General features: G+C 36.9%; 3 protein-coding genes and 1 pseudogene across 5 annotated transcripts in view; all 4 read left to right on the forward strand.

Moving 5' to 3' along the window:
• LOC147501970 (dynamin-2B-like) overlaps positions 1 to 629 on the forward strand; it is an 8,730-nt gene extending 8,101 nt beyond the window's left edge. Inside the window, 2 exon segments of the mRNA XM_086606962.1 lie at positions 268 to 324; positions 491 to 629. Of these exon segments, the coding sequence (XP_086463088.1) occupies positions 268 to 324; positions 491 to 580 (147 nt within the window). The 3' untranslated portion in view covers positions 581 to 629.
• Positions 589 to 6,077, forward strand: LOC147501971 (ferrochelatase-2, chloroplastic-like). 2 transcript variants are annotated; one of them, XM_086606961.1, is made up of 8 exons: positions 589 to 727; positions 2,024 to 2,125; positions 3,408 to 3,534; positions 3,807 to 3,947; positions 4,671 to 4,771; positions 4,938 to 5,139; positions 5,292 to 5,534; positions 5,613 to 6,077. In XM_086606961.1, the coding sequence occupies exons 2-7, from the start codon at positions 2,058 to 2,060 to the stop codon at positions 5,514 to 5,516; spliced, it is 864 nt and encodes a 287-aa protein (XP_086463087.1). In that variant the 5' UTR covers positions 589 to 727; positions 2,024 to 2,057; the 3' UTR covers positions 5,517 to 5,534; positions 5,613 to 6,077. The 2 variants fall into 2 exon arrangements, with proteins under 2 accessions (XP_086463087.1, XP_086463086.1); XM_086606960.1 differs by having other exon boundaries at positions 5,292 to 6,077.
• A 747-nt stretch (positions 6,078 to 6,824) lies between these two features.
• On the forward strand, positions 6,825 to 9,818 carry LOC147501972 (pentatricopeptide repeat-containing protein At3g13880 pseudogene; annotated as a pseudogene). The gene is made up of 3 exons (XR_015220894.1): positions 6,825 to 6,841; positions 6,926 to 8,608; positions 8,822 to 9,818. The product of XR_015220894.1 is annotated as a pentatricopeptide repeat-containing protein At3g13880 pseudogene (transcript).
• A 591-nt stretch (positions 9,819 to 10,409) lies between these two features.
• On the forward strand, positions 10,410 to 12,508 carry LOC147501973 (MLO-like protein 4). The gene is made up of 6 exons (XM_086604426.1): positions 10,410 to 10,514; positions 10,683 to 10,738; positions 10,921 to 11,056; positions 11,140 to 11,256; positions 11,373 to 11,433; positions 12,381 to 12,508. The coding sequence occupies exons 1-6, from the start codon at positions 10,410 to 10,412 to the stop codon at positions 12,506 to 12,508; spliced, it is 603 nt and encodes a 200-aa protein (XP_086460552.1).
• The last annotated feature ends 2,776 nt before the right edge of the window (positions 12,509 to 15,284 follow it).

Consider the following 15,284-nt stretch of genomic DNA (forward strand, 5'->3'; position numbering starts at 1 on the left):
TGCTTTGTTGACCCTTTCTGAAGTTTGATCTCACAATGTCTCTGACTGGTGCAAAATGATCTGCAACAAAATTTCACTCTATCCAATATGTTTAGACCATACATATTAGTGTCTTTATTCATTTCACCGATATTTGCATCCATCATTGTTGAGCTGTTTTGCCAACTTTTGACGATGGTATAATTATCGCTCGTGTTGTTGCTGTAATTTAAGTTTCTATATATGTGGTAATATTTTGATCTGTTTTGACATCAAAATTCATTGCAGCTTGGGTATACGAAAAAGCAAGAGGAAAGGCACTTCCGTGGTGTCATCACTTTGGAGGTATACTTTCATATTTCTGAGATAATTTTGAATGTAGTTTAATGAATGTGCTTAATATCGTTTCCTTTGGCATATATGAAGGCTACTGGAAGAGGTTTTTCCTTATATTATCGCCTTATCGGTCTGAATGCCTATCACTGATACCTTGAAATGAACATTGTTGCAGGAGTGTAATGTAGAAGAGGTTCCTGATGAAGAAGAGCCTCCTCCTCCTTCAAAGAGTTCGAAAGATAAGATTCTATTTTCTTATGGTTGACAGGATATTATTCGGTTGCCAAGAATGTTTCGATTTCTTCAGAGTCCCTTGGCGCAATTCATATCTGTGTTTAGGGCACCCAAGAGTAAAGAAGGCTATGCTTCTATAGGCGGTGGTTCTCCTCTTCGACGGATAAATGATGATCAGGCATGATTTATGTGCTTCCATTTGCATTATTTCATTTTTGTTACGCATTTCCCGGTCAGGAGTCACTCTAAGGCTCTTATCCTGCACGAACTCAGTTCATTCAAATGATAGCTCTACATTTCTATTTTTGTTGTTCGCATGCTAAATTTTTGTTCATTCAACATGTCTAATTTGTTGAAGATGCATTATAGGATGCTTTGATATACGACTTTTCAAATGTTAATGGTAGTTATTTGGGGACTTAACCCCCCAAAACTATGTAGCGTTTTGACTTAAACCCCCATTTTTAAAATCATTTGACTTAGCCCCCCGGTCCAGGTTAATATTTTACATTATGCCAATATTGCTCTTCTTCTTCATCAAGTCATCAACTACGAAAATTAATTCCCAATAAATGGCGATCCAATCCCCAAAACAAGACACAATTAAAGGTAAAAGCCAACTCATACACACAATAAATATAAACAAACCTTATAATTCCATGTTTTATGTTTTTCGCAAAGATATAACAATAAATAAATAAATAAAAATAGTATGTTCCCTCTAAGAAAAAGGTTTTGTGCACCAATTACAAGATGAGGATTCAATTTTTGAGTTGATTTGGGGTTAGTGCGGTACATAACCTGTTTTGAAATTTATCACAATTTCTTTTTGTTTGGTAGTAGAGATTTATTTCATGGTTGTTGATGAAGAAGAAGGGCAATGTTGTCAATAAATAAAATATCAACCCGGACTGGGGGGTTAAGTCAAATGATTTTTTAAATGGGGGGTTAAGTCAAAACGCTACATAGTTTTGGGGGGTTAAGTAAAAAAACCCCTAGTTATTTCTGTGAGATACGTGACATTGAAGCATCTGAGAGTCAAATGATTTTTTAAATGGGGGGTTAGTCAAAACGCTACATAGTTTTCGGGGGTTAAGTAAAAAAACCCCTAGTTATTTCTATGAGATACTGTGACATTGAAACATCTGAGGCAAGAATCATGAGAGGATCTTTATTTGACATCAGCTTAACTCGTCAATTTATTATATGTGTATCTTAAACCGAGGGTTTTTTTATTTATCACTTAACAGAGACACACAGTATCATTCGATATTTCCTATGTTTCTTTAGTTGAATTTGATGACCAGCTACGAGCAAAAAACAAGTGTTACACAGATGGAAAGTACTATACCTGAAGTTGTTATCAACTTAATAAGTTAAATTTATATTGGATTAGTATTGCACCTTCTCATTAAGTGTATGACTTTTATACTGTATTTTTCCTTATTTGGCTGTCTTTTTTCTTTGGCTTAAGGCTGAAGAATTGAGGAAAGCTCTTTGCGTAAAGAATGTCCCAGCGAAGGTATATGTTGGAATGCGTTACTGGCATCCTTTCACCGAAGAAGCTATTGAGCAGGTTGCACTTTCACTGGAATATAGTTTCTTATGTACTTAACTGAGCTAAGGTCCTAGACCATGCATGATGACATGAAATAATATCCTAATGTTTCATCCTATAATGCCTTTGATAAGCTATAAGCTATCTTATGATGACCAAGCAAACAAAAAGTATATTTTATGGGGTACGTCTGGAACTCTGGAAGTTATCATTTCTTTTTGTATTGTTCATTGTTAAGTTTTAGGAATGTGGCATGTGAGTCATATAGGAAAGTGTCACTGTGGGTGTATAATTTCTCTGATGATACATGAGTGGGTAAATATACTGGCCGGTCTCAAGCCTAGTCATTGGCAACAACTCCAACAGGATAACCAACTAAGTGTGCCTGTAAGGTTTTTGATCGAGTTGAAGTGGCCAATAGGAAATTAAGGAGATGGCAAAGAGAAGGTTGGCTTGGTGAGCGAGGGTTGTCTGAATTGCCATAGATGATAAACAAGTATGCGAACCGTGCTACACATCGGTTTTTTTCAAATATTTAAACCTATCGCTCTAACATCTTTAAAAAACAATATAAAAACATTAGGAGGGGTTGATTATAATTTCAGTGACGTGAATGAGGTTTTCTAAATTATTTTAATATGAAAGCTAATTCTAATTTCAGTGAGGTGAGGGAGTTTTTTGTAAATTACTTAAAACGGAGGGAGCTGATTAGAATAATTGAGGGAGGTGTTTCTAAATTGTAAAACATGAGAGATTAGAAATAGCCTATTCGGTTGAGAAGTGTGGTTTCTGATAACCCGGCTATCATATAGTGTAGAGATGTGTGTATGATCTAAGTTAACAATAGTGGATTTCTTGTAATTAACTAAATATGTATTACTGAATCTTTGCATTGCATCTGTCATCCGTGAATCTGGCATGTAGTGATCTCTCCCAATTGTACGGGGTCAAGCCTCACTTCTATGCTTCGAGTTCTTTGGAATTCAACGGTTTAGAAGGATTTATTTGTTAATATTTAATCTCTATTTATTTTTTGTTGTCGTTTTTATTTTAGATAAAAAGGGATGGAATAACAAAGCCCGTAGTCCTTCCTCTTTATCCGCAATTCTCAATATCAACTAGCGGGTCCAGCCTTAGGCTTTTGGAGAGTATTTTCCGGTAAATTAGCATACATTATATAATCGATCAAAAAGAATTTTATAGAACAAAATATACATACAGACACACATCTGTACTAATGTGATCATTGACAAGCTACATCACTTGTATCTCATTTGAGAATGTTATAATGGTTTGTTAGGGAGGACGAGTATTTGGTGAACATGCAGCACACAGTTATACCTTCCTGGTACCAACGCGAAGGATACATTAAGGCAATGGCAAATTTAACCGAAAAGGAGCTGGAAAAATTTCAATACCCTGAAAAGGTTTATTTCTTTTATTTATTTATCTTTTGCGGTACTGACTTACCGTTGGTGTGCCATTGTCGGACTAGCTGTCAATTTAGTTTCCCAAATGGCATTGTCTACTTCCATAGAACTTAATCTGAATCTGTTACTTACACTCACTTTTTTTTTTTTTTTTCACCTTAAAATCTCAAGTAGCAAAAAGTAATTGGTACAGCTGTACTAGTTATTGAAGGTCTTTTTATTCTTCGTTTTTTCCTTTATATTGAACCTTACCAAAAAAAAAATTGCAGGTGATGATATTTTTTAGTGCTCATGGAGTGCCACTTGCTTATGTGGAAGAAGCAGGTGACCCTTACAAAGCAGAGATGGAAGAATGTGTGGATTTGATAATGGAAGAATTAGAGAAGAGAGGAAATACTCTTGCTTATCAGGTACCTGCTCAATTTTATTTTATTTAGAAATATGGATGGATTCTCAGTCTGGTGACGCTTTATTGGAAGTCTCTGGTGATGCTATATAGTTACTCGAGGATGAAAAAGAAGTCTATTTGTAATTCTATGAAAAAAAGTAGTCTCAACTCTCAGCGTCCATACTATTCCATACTTCGCAGTCCATTCTTTTCGGATTATGAAGAATACGAAAGCTTTTCTATCCTTAATTGAACATCGCTTTTGATAGCTCTACTTTAACATTTATTTTTTCTTTTCCTTCTCTGCATCTGCTTGATATAAGAAACATATATTTTTTTTTAAACAGCGTGAGGAATATGTCGATAGCACCACATCTGAAATTCCCAATACATAAGATCTATGATCACACTGTTTTCTGAGCCCTTTGTCGACCTAGACACAAAAATAAAGTAGGGGAATGCAACCATGAGAAGTCTAATAAACCAAACCAAATATACTGAGAGTTTTTTACATTATGTGGTGACACTGCAAGGTATGCAAACATGGATTGCTCAATTCGAGCAAGAAAGATTTTCCAATATGGAGATTGTCATCTCTCATATACCCAGTTACTCTTTCAATTTTCTGTGCATCTTCCAATATCGGCCATGCTTGGCTTTTCATGTATCATTCATGTTGTGTCAACACAACCAATGCTTTCCTTGTTATCAGTTATCATTAACTAGGCTTTCGGTGTATGTACAGAGCAGAGTTGGGCCTGTGGAATGGTTGAAGCCTTATACGGATGCTACAATTATTGAGTTAGGACAAAATGGGGTAAAAAGTCTTCTTGCTGTTCCTATTAGGTATAGAATTCTGTGACCACTCTATCATTCATGTTGTCTCATATTGTTAAGTATAGAGTATGGAAGTGAAATATTTTTTTCAGTGAACCAAATATCTCATTTTATCGAATGTTATTTAATGTCTTTAAAATGCTTTTGTTTCACACATTTGTTACTTGATATGCAGCTTTGTTAGTGAGCACATTGAAACTCTTGAAGAAATAGATGTCGAGTACAAAGAGTTGGCTCTAAAATCTGGTATAAAAGAATGGGGTCGTGTTCCTGCCCTAGGATGTGAGCCCACCTTCATTTCAGATTTGGCAGATGCTGTAATTGAAAGTCTCCCATATGTTGGAGCAATGGCAGTCTCAAATCTCGAAGCTCGTCAGGTATGCTTTCTTACCTTGCAATGAAGCCTGAATCAAAAGCTAGTTAGGTTTTCCTTGACCTTTTGTCAATAAAGAGCTATACTAGTTCACGAGGTCTTTCTCACCTTCCTTTGACAGCCTTACTAACTGTGATTTGGACATGCGTTTTGCAGTCTCTTGTTCCTCTTGGTAGTGTGGAAGAGTTGCTAGCAACATATGATTCACAGCGCAGGGAGCTACCACCACCTGTGACAATGTGGGAATGGGGTTGGACCAAAAGTGCTGAAACATGGAATGGTAGAGCAGCCATGTTAGCAGTGCTTGTCTTATTAGTCTGGGAAGTGACCACAGGAGAGGGTTTCTTGCACCAGTGGGGAATACTGCCCTTGGTTCACTGACAGTTGTCGATCTTTCAAGTAACACATCCTCCGGCCTCTGTTTATACACTATTGGGTGTTTGTTTTCACCTTTCTAACACGTACAGATTTGATCAGGTAAAACACTTGGCTCATATAAAATGTAATCAAGGCTTTTGTCACCAGTAAGAATAGTAGATTGGTGACCAGTGGAAGCACTCACGTCGCATCGCACTGGATTCACAGCGGATCTGTAGCTCGAGGGAGGAAGAAGACAACCAAAGAAACCAGGACGTAAATTTGATTTTCGACCTCCCAAAGCACAAGTGCTTGCTCTGCTCATGGGAAAGCATCTATTTTGTTATCAATCAATCAAAAGAAAAAAAAAAAAAGGAAAGAAAAAAAAAACATTTTGTGGCTATCTTACCCAGGACAAGCTAAAATATTAGGGTAATCTTATCCATTGTTGTTGTACCTGTATATCAGCTCTCCGATGTATTTGTAATCTACAAGTACCGCTTTTGCGTCTTCATGAAACTTGTTGACTGGGTATGATCCATTATCCTACGCCTTCCCCATTGGTTGTATTAAATTCTTGGTTAATAGTTGAGTTTGACTCTTCTGCAATTTGAGTTCCGACCAATAGGGACACTTGCAATGGAGGAACGGGAAAACTTGTTATCAGTTCTGTCCTTAAGAAGTCTCTCAAATTCATGTTGTTCTTGTCTCTATTTATCATCGGTGTCGTTGTATACATTAATCTCACCCAGGAATGTTTTAAAACGTGAAAGTGCGGGGGCGAGGTGTTTGACTAGCCGATGATGCCAAGCATAAGCCAAGTGCATGTCAAAATTTCCAATTCCTCAAAGATTTAATAAGGCCTTATAGATGAAACTACCGTCTCCACCTATATTACTATCCCACCGTCCTCCCCCGATATCATTATTCCATAGGTTAAGGAGATTGTACTGAGACTTGCACCACACTTAAATCGTAATCTGGAAAGAATGCCAGATATGACGATTTCAGGGATGTCCATGTCCTCCAATTCTTTTCTTCTTCTTTGTGCGGCTTTTGTGGTAACCATGGTCAACAACAACAAGTTGGGCATACAACTTTCTACTCGTCCAAGTTTATGAAAATGTTGTAGCTGATATATAAAAGACAGTTTTACAGTGGTTAGGATACTTGCTATAATAATCCGATTTACTTCCTTCCGCAAAAATGCAAAATCTTATATGCATGCTAGTATGGCGACCTTCATATTTCATAGTAGAATGGCTGTGAAATATCCCAATCATATCACAATATCTGTTGAAATATAAGAAATGGTGACGACACTGAATACTCATGCCGATATTTCGAGGGTTAGTTAGCCGCATAAAATACCGTTAAAGAAGTTGACAACAACCCTCTTTTGTTCAAGTTTGAAACTTCGAATGTTGAAACAGAAATTCTCAGTCATCTAGTTTCACCACATTACTTCGGCCATCAAAATCCTCCAATCCAATTTCCTTTAAACTCTGCTACTTGCCTACTTGCACTGACATCCTCAAATCCTCAATTAAAATCGGGTCGTTGATCAGTGGAAAACTAGTACACGCACACGTGATCAAGACGTCATTACACCCATGTCTTTACTTGTTAAACAATCTTCTCAATATGTATTCCAAATGTGGCTGTTTCGATTCTGGGCAGAGATTGTTTGATCGTATGTCGAAACGAGATGTTGTTTCGTGGAATTTGTTAGTTTCTGGGTATCGTCAGATGGGGTTTCATGGAAAGGCGATGGAAGTGTTTCACGATTCTAGAGTTGCTGATGTAACGTTGGATAAGTTTTCTTATGCGAGCGCATTGGGTGTATGTGCTCAAATGCGGGATGTTAAGTTAGGAGAAATAGTACATGGATTAATTTTTGTTAGTGGATTGAGTGTACACGAATTTTTAGTTAATTCACTTATTGATATGTACTCAAAATGTGGTAAGGTCGATAATGCTAGACTTGTGTTTGAGAGTTCGGATAATGTAGATGATGTTTCTTGGAACTCGTTGATTGCTGCATATGTTAGAAGTGGGTTTAGCGAAAGAACATTAGGAGTTTTGGTGAAAATGCACAAGTCTGGATTGAAGTTGAATTGTTTTGCGCTAGGTAGTGTCTTAAAGGCATGCTCTGCATGCTTTAGTGGTTCAGGGGAATTTGGAAGAGTTGTTCACGGTTGTGCAGTCAAACTTGGGCTGGATTTTGATGTTGTTGTAGGGACTGCATTACTTGACATGTATGCGAAAAATGGTGGTCTGGAGAATGCAATCAAGATTTTTAAGCTCATGCCTGATCGAAATGTTGTCATGTTTACCGCAATGATCGCTGGATTTTTCCAGTCAGAAACTGAAGTGTCTGAAGAATATGCAGATGAAGTGCTGCATCTCTTTTCTCAAATGCGAAAAGAGGGAATTAAGCCCTCAAAGTTTACATTCTCAAGTATTCTCAAAGCTTGTAGTGCTCTTGATGCATCGGAATATGGGAAACAAATTCATGCTCAAATCCTTAAGAGCAATCTCCAATCGGATGAGTTCATTGGGAGTGCTCTTTTTGATCTGTATTCTCTATCTGGTTGCATTGAGGGTGGACTCAGATGTTTTCACTCAACCCCAAAACTAGATATAGTTTCGTGGACATCACTGATGGCAGGTTGTGTTCGAAACTCACAGTTTGAGCTAGCATTGAGTCTCTTTAGCGAACTTCTGGTATCTGGAAGAAAGCTTGACTAATTCACTATATCTTGTGCTTTGAGTGCTTGTGCAAACTTGGCTGCTTCAAGATCAGGTGAGCAGATACAAGGTCATGCTGTTAAAACTGGACTTGGGTGCTTTGTGATTGTTGGTACTTCGCTGATATGTATGTATGCAAAATCTGGGGATATTGATGCTGCCAATCTGACATTCAAGGAGACAGAGAACTATGATATCGTAACTTGGTCTGTGATGATCTCAAGCCGTGCACAGCACGGTTGTGCAAGTGAAGCTCTCAGTCTCTTCAAGGAAATGAATGGCTGTGGTGTTGCACCAAACCAAATAACTTTTCTTGGAGTTCTTACCGCATGTAGCCATGGAGGCCTCGTGGAGGAAGGACTCAGGTGAATCTTATGTTACAAGTTTTCTAATCTCAAAATTCCAGTTCTACTAATATTAGCTAATGACAATAAGAACAAACAAAAGGTTGTATTGTTTCTGGGAGGAATAATTTATTGTCATGATTACAAAACTAAAGCGCATTATTTCAAGATTTTCTTAGCATAAGCTTCATTTTAAAATAACTGACACGCCCTTTCATGTGTCGATGGCTATAGGTACTTTGAAAGCATGAAAAATGATCACGGGCTAAATCCAAACGTGAAGCATTGTGCGAGTGTAGTTGACCTCCTTGGTCGTGCTGGAAGACTGGATGATGCTGAGAAATTCATTATGCAGTCCGGCTTTGAGAATGATGCTGTGATGTGGCGAGCCTTACTCAGTGCTTGTCAAGTCCATGGGGCCTCCGTCACTGGAGAACGTGTTGCAAAGCGAGTAATTGAGCTCAAACCTCAAGCTGCTGCATCTTATGTGTTACTCTACAACATCTACTCAGATGCTGGCATACAGTTGCCTGCCACAGAAATCAGAGACCTGATGAAAGAGCGAGGTGTGAAGAAGGAGCCTGGCCTAAGTTGGATTCAAATTGGGGCAACTGTTCATTCTTTTCTTGTTGGTGATAGGTCCCACTCAAAGAGCCCTCTTATATACAAAACGTTAGGAGAAATGTTGGAGAAGATCAAGAAAATAGGTTATGTAGAAAAGAAGCCTGGTTTCAGTGCTTCTCAGCAGGAACAGAAGGACTTTGTTGCAAATTACCACAGTGAGAAGTTGGCTTTGGCTCTTGGCATTATCAGCTTACCACAATCAGCTCCAATAAAGATCATGAAGAACTTGAGGGTTTGCCAAGATTGTCATACAACAATGAAATTTGTTTCGCGGGTAGACGGAAGAGAGATCATTCTTCGGGACCATATACGGTTCCATCGTTTCAGAGATGGTTCTTGTTCTTGCAGAGACTATTGGTAGTAGATTGATTTATTGCCACAACAACTAACTTGGCAGCACTCGGTGAAATTGTTAAGGATTTCACAAGGACATGAGGACCTGGATGAAGATCTTGTCTGAGGACCTAGGAGCGAATGGCTTTCTTGATAAAGTTTAGGATGGTATGATTTTTACACACTAAACTTAATGAGCTTCCTTTAGTTTTTTCTCTCTTTGCCTCTAACTCTACTAGTCCCTCATTTCCCAAACCCATGTTTGGTTTCCTTCAAACTACCACCAAACATGCTTCATTTTAGTACTATTATAATACTAGTATTAAGTAACACGTCAGATGTAAAACATGGGCAAATCACAATATTAGATCTTTTGCCATGGCGGTTTCTCAGGTTCTTGTCCACTTCTCTAATAATTTAATACTAAAAAATATTCTTGCGTGGATATCTGTGAGCATCATATTGTTTATTAGTTGGTATTCATATTGTTGTGGGTTTTCTCATTATCTAAACTACGTTAATGTCCGGGACTCTCATCTACAGTCCCGCAACAGTGAAAAAATATTTTTTTATGTATCTCTAAAATTCTTGGTCATTTTTTGTTTTGACTATGTTACCCCCTGTGTTTTAGTAGATTGACGATATTACCCTTTGATGCTTTAAGCAAAACGCACAACGTGCGTGCATCAATCTAGTCTCATATAATGAAAACAACTCCAATGCATCTGGAGAATATAATAATATGAACTTTTGACAATTGAGTAAGAACCCACCAAGAAACTCCAGTGTTTGAGGTACAGAAAGAAGAAAATAAAACTTCTTTTCATGCATCTTTAGTACACTGGAGTGGAAGAGTGTGGAAGAAATGGAGAGCAACCAAATGTTGGTAATGCAAGGGAGGTCTTTAGCTGAAACTCTCACAGTCCCACTTGGTCTGTTGCATCTGTCACCACTTTCATGGTGTTTCTCTGTCTGTTTGTTGAGCGATCCATATATCGTTTTGGAAAGGTAAATTATTCTGTTTTTTTGTTCTAGTACTGGAAACTGAGGACTATGACCATTTAAAGATATTCCATTTCGAGAATTTTGTTGTTTGGTGTTAGCTTTGTTGAATTTCTATATTCCCATTGTACTGTAGTGGTTGAAGAAGACTAGGAGAAAAGCTCCTCGCTTCATTGGAGAAGATCAAGGAAGGTAGATTACTCATCCTTGATTTTATTTTATGTAGATTACTCTTAAGAAGTTTTAGTAGAGAAAGTTGAAACTTGTTTTGCTTGGGTTTCAGAGCTGATGTTGCTTGGACTTATATCTTTAATGTTGGGACAATGGGCAAAATCGATTTCTGAGATTTGCATTGATTCTTCTCTTTTCAATAGTCGATTCTATCTCTGTTCAGAGGTGGATTTTGGCCTTATTGAACATTTCTTTATTACCAATTCAAAGTTATCTAGTTCAAATCATACGGCTACAACCCTTGCTCCCAAGCATTTGCCACCCCATCTCTGCAGTGAGGTAACTATTAACTTCCTTCTACTGTAGCTGGTCGTTGATTCAATTAAGCAAGTTTCGCTTGGTTTACTAGTTTCTTCTTGCAGGGTTGCGAACCATTTGTTTCCCAAGGAGCTCTGGAACAGTTTCATCGTTTTCTGTTTGTTCTTGGGATTACTCATGTATTGTATAGTTGTGTCGCAGTTGGTCTGGCTATGATTAAGGTACAACTTACATTTCCACATGTAAAGTACTATTTTTAGTAATTGCATTCACAGGGTCTGTTCCTTTTCTCATATTAAGGATGCTTTGCTTATCATTTTTGTTTATTTGCGCTCAGATATATAGCTGGAGGAAATGGGAGAGCCTAGCAAGTGTGATGGCTGAGGAAAGTTTGCAAGGTTAGCAATTTAAATAACAAGAAGTAAAGAAAAATAAGTAACTTGTAATAGTAATCATGATGGACTAAGTTGGTTTTGCATATTACAAATGACACGCCGATTGCATGCTTTAACCTCAAACACTTTTTAAGGAGTAGCTGATTCGTCACTGAAATAGGCGTAGTGCTTGATGGGGTTCTTGACTAAAAAGCTGACAGCTCTACAGCATAAATCTCTTACTATATATGAAAGTTTACTGCTTCTTCATATTGTTACTCTCTCTAGAAAGTGTCACTGGAAACATAATGCTTGGTTTCTAAGTGGGGGAATAAAAAACAAAAAAGTTGACAAACGGATATAGAATATAAATCTGGAAACGAAGGCATTGTGACACAGCAGAAAAGGAAGAAAATGCCAATAGTCACTTGGATTCAGTGTAGCTGCTGAGAAGAAACTTTTGAAAAACCACTAGGTGACCAGTGTAAATCATAACGAATACTGTAATCTTTTTATAAAATAGTGATCAAGATATTATGGTACCAAAATCTTTATCAACTTTGCTAATGCTATTGTTGAGAACTTGAGGCTACAATATAATCGCTTGCCATCTTCTTTCCCTCAGAAGTTGATGATAAAGTGCGCAACAACTGCAATAACTTGATCAGTCGATCCTAGAATAGGGCCTCTGGTAATCTGAATTGGATAAGATATCTTGACGGTGTTGTTGATTTCATTTCTGTACTGAATGTATAAAGCAATGTGATGATTTTGGTCGAGTTTGGAAATGTAATTCCTTTTAAAATTACTTACTCTATTGGTGTGGCATGTTTCTGGTATTCAAACCTTTGATGCTTTCCCCTACAAGTAGACATTCCATATGTTTTCTGTAATACTGATGCAGTCTCTCTCAGTGGTCAGTAGTAACTTCACCTGTACCAGTAATATTTATCTTGATTTTTACTTTACAGCAAAGAAGAATAAAGTGATGAGGTGGCAGTCTACTTTTGTGTTCCATCCCACGTCTCATCTATGGAGCAGGAACAGGATACTAATTTGGATGGTGATATTTCATGGTTATTGTTTTGCCTTTGTTTAAGATACATGTTGAGCGTAATTGCTTCTCAAATATGTTTTCCAACTTACACTTTTCTGCACTTGTAGACTGCAAAGAAACACCTCTTTGTTTATTGTAGTGGTATATTTGATATATCCTTGTCCATAGAAAAAGACATGTCCTCATTTCTGTTTTTCTAATCGTTGCATATTTTACTTATCGTGCTGTTTGGGAAACCATCCAAGTATTTATACTAGATTAGATGGGAGCCTCTAATTGTGAATGCTCTGTATATGGTAGAAATATTTGATTCAAAATGCTTATGGGCAGTAGCAAATGTCCTCCTCAGGTCGCTAGTTGGTCACTCTCGTCATTCATATTATGTTACTACTTTCTATTTAAAGATTTTGTATTTTATACCCCCTCTATATGAATAATTGTCTAAAATCATTGAGGATATAAAAGGAACAATTTATGTAAGATTTTGATTAAGGAATGCAGGTAGGGGTCTGCCTAACCCATAGCTATTGTTAAAAAAAAATGTTCTATTTAAAGATTCAATAGCTAATTAGATCTTGCATGAAAAACTTTGGGACCTTACTGTGTAACGAGTTGTTTTACTTTTGCTTGATCAGTCTTCGTTTATTCGTTTCTCAATTTATTAGTTAGTCTCTAACCAGCTAGACATGGGTTGTACAGGTATTTCAACCGAAGAGAAAGATAGTCATTTGGTATTGCTATTGTAAGCTTGTTTTATTATATAAGAGCATATATAATGGTGAGACCTCTTGAGCACCAAACACCACCAAATTTTCAAATTCTTGAAAATTTGGTGTTTTCCATCTTTAATGGCGAGATCTCTTTAATACCAAACCAAGAAAACATCAAACCAAACACCAAATCGGCTGGAATTTGGTGTTTGCTTTGGTGCTTAATTAAATGTACGAAACCGCGCGGTTTTTCCAATACTGCGTGGGTAAAAACACTTTCTCATTTCTGAACAAAAACAAGCCTTTATTATGGGCTTTTCTCTCGCGGTGTTATGAAAGCAGCGGCTGTGTTGGGTTTTCTTTGGCGCGGTTTTGGAAACACCGCGAAGCACATTTGGTGCTCACTCTTAGATGTTTCCACTAAAGTTGTTTGATGTTGGTTTGCTCAAAAATATTTGGTGTTTTTAGGTCTCACCATTAAAGGTAAGTATATAGCATTGTTTCAAATTAGGCCCAAAAGAACCCTAATCAGCCAAATGATAAAAGCCCAAAATTTAACAAAACAGCCATGATTTAATGTTGACTAAATCAACAATGATATAGTATTCTTTCAAATTAACATTTTAAACTGCACATACCCTATAAGACTTTGAATCTACCATGTCATAACTTGTGAGAAATATTTGTAACTGGCGAATGGGGGATCAGTGGGACCCACACCAAGCGTTTTTATTAGATAGATATGTAAGCATGCTCCTCAAACCATCAAAAGCCATATGACATTTCATTTACCTTTTATACAGGGAAAAAAAAAAATGGCAAAGAAGATAATAGACAATTAGATGCACCTTATCATTGAAAATTAAATCAATTAACAAAATAAACAATATAATGAGCTAAGCTTTGTAATTCAAATTTGAAAATTTCATTTCCTAAACTATAATAGATTTTGATTTTTAAAAATTGAAATTATAAAGTAAAAATTGTTTGTTTGCATAACAGTAGTAATAAAAATCAAATAAATAAAAATAAAACGATGGACTAAAAATATTATACTAAGAGAAAAACAAGAAAAATGTGTGTGCGTTTAATTGAGTTTGTATTGAAAACTTATAGTGCTCACCACGGAATAAATTTACTTACTAGATTGATGCACTAGTGCTTCCCATGTATATACTACTTACTAGATTGATGCATTAATGTTTAGATTTAGATTTTGCTTAAAAGCATCAAAGGGTAATATCGTCAATCTACTAAAACACGGGGAGATGAGTCCCAAAATCAAACATTAAAGTAGTTTAGATTTAGATTACTCAACACTTCTAGGGAAGTATAAGAGCAAGTCCAATAGAGATTTTGCTAAATTTGAAATTTTTAGACGCCACATATGCAGCCTTTTAGCTTGCCCCCAAATTTATGCACCCCAAAATCAAAAACCAATCCAACCGTTTTCTTTTTGATGTGCTAAATGATACCGGACGACATATAGTTTCCAAATTTATCAATTATTTTGTAACTTAAGTTGAATTTTTTTTAGGCGGACGACAAAGTTTCTACCGTCCGGCCGAAATTTAAATTCGACGGACGGTAGAAATTATGTTGTCCGTCTCTCACTTATTATAGCGGTTGCTAGCCCTCATGAATGTCTTAACTTTGGTTGGGTTTTGACTCTTCCAAATTTAAGACCCTTTTAGACCCCATTAGAATGACATTTTGTGGTTGGGGTGCTTATATTTACCTTTAGCACCCATATAGCCCATTTATTTAGATGTTATAATTTATTCCCTCGGGTTTGACCCATAATCGATTTTGGGTTTACTTCGAATCGAATAGTTACAAAATACCCCATATGGTTCGGGGACTTCATCATTTGTCAATTTTTATCCATTAACTTACTGCGTGAGGGCCGGAAGGCGGATTCGGGTTCTGATCTGTCGGATTCGGGTTCGGATATATTTTTTGGGCTTTTTTTGAATTTTTAGTGTTATCCGATTGGGTTAGTTGGGTTTGGTTCGGGTTCAGATTGGATTCGGATATTAAATTTCGATTTTAATCGGGTTCGTGTACGTTCGGATATTATCAAACTATTCAGATTCGGATATAGCCAT

This window comes from Coptis chinensis, chromosome 4, assembly GCF_015680905.1.
Source record: "Coptis chinensis isolate HL-2020 chromosome 4, ASM1568090v1, whole genome shotgun sequence".
Classification (NCBI taxonomy): Eukaryota; Viridiplantae; Streptophyta; class Magnoliopsida; order Ranunculales; family Ranunculaceae; genus Coptis; species Coptis chinensis.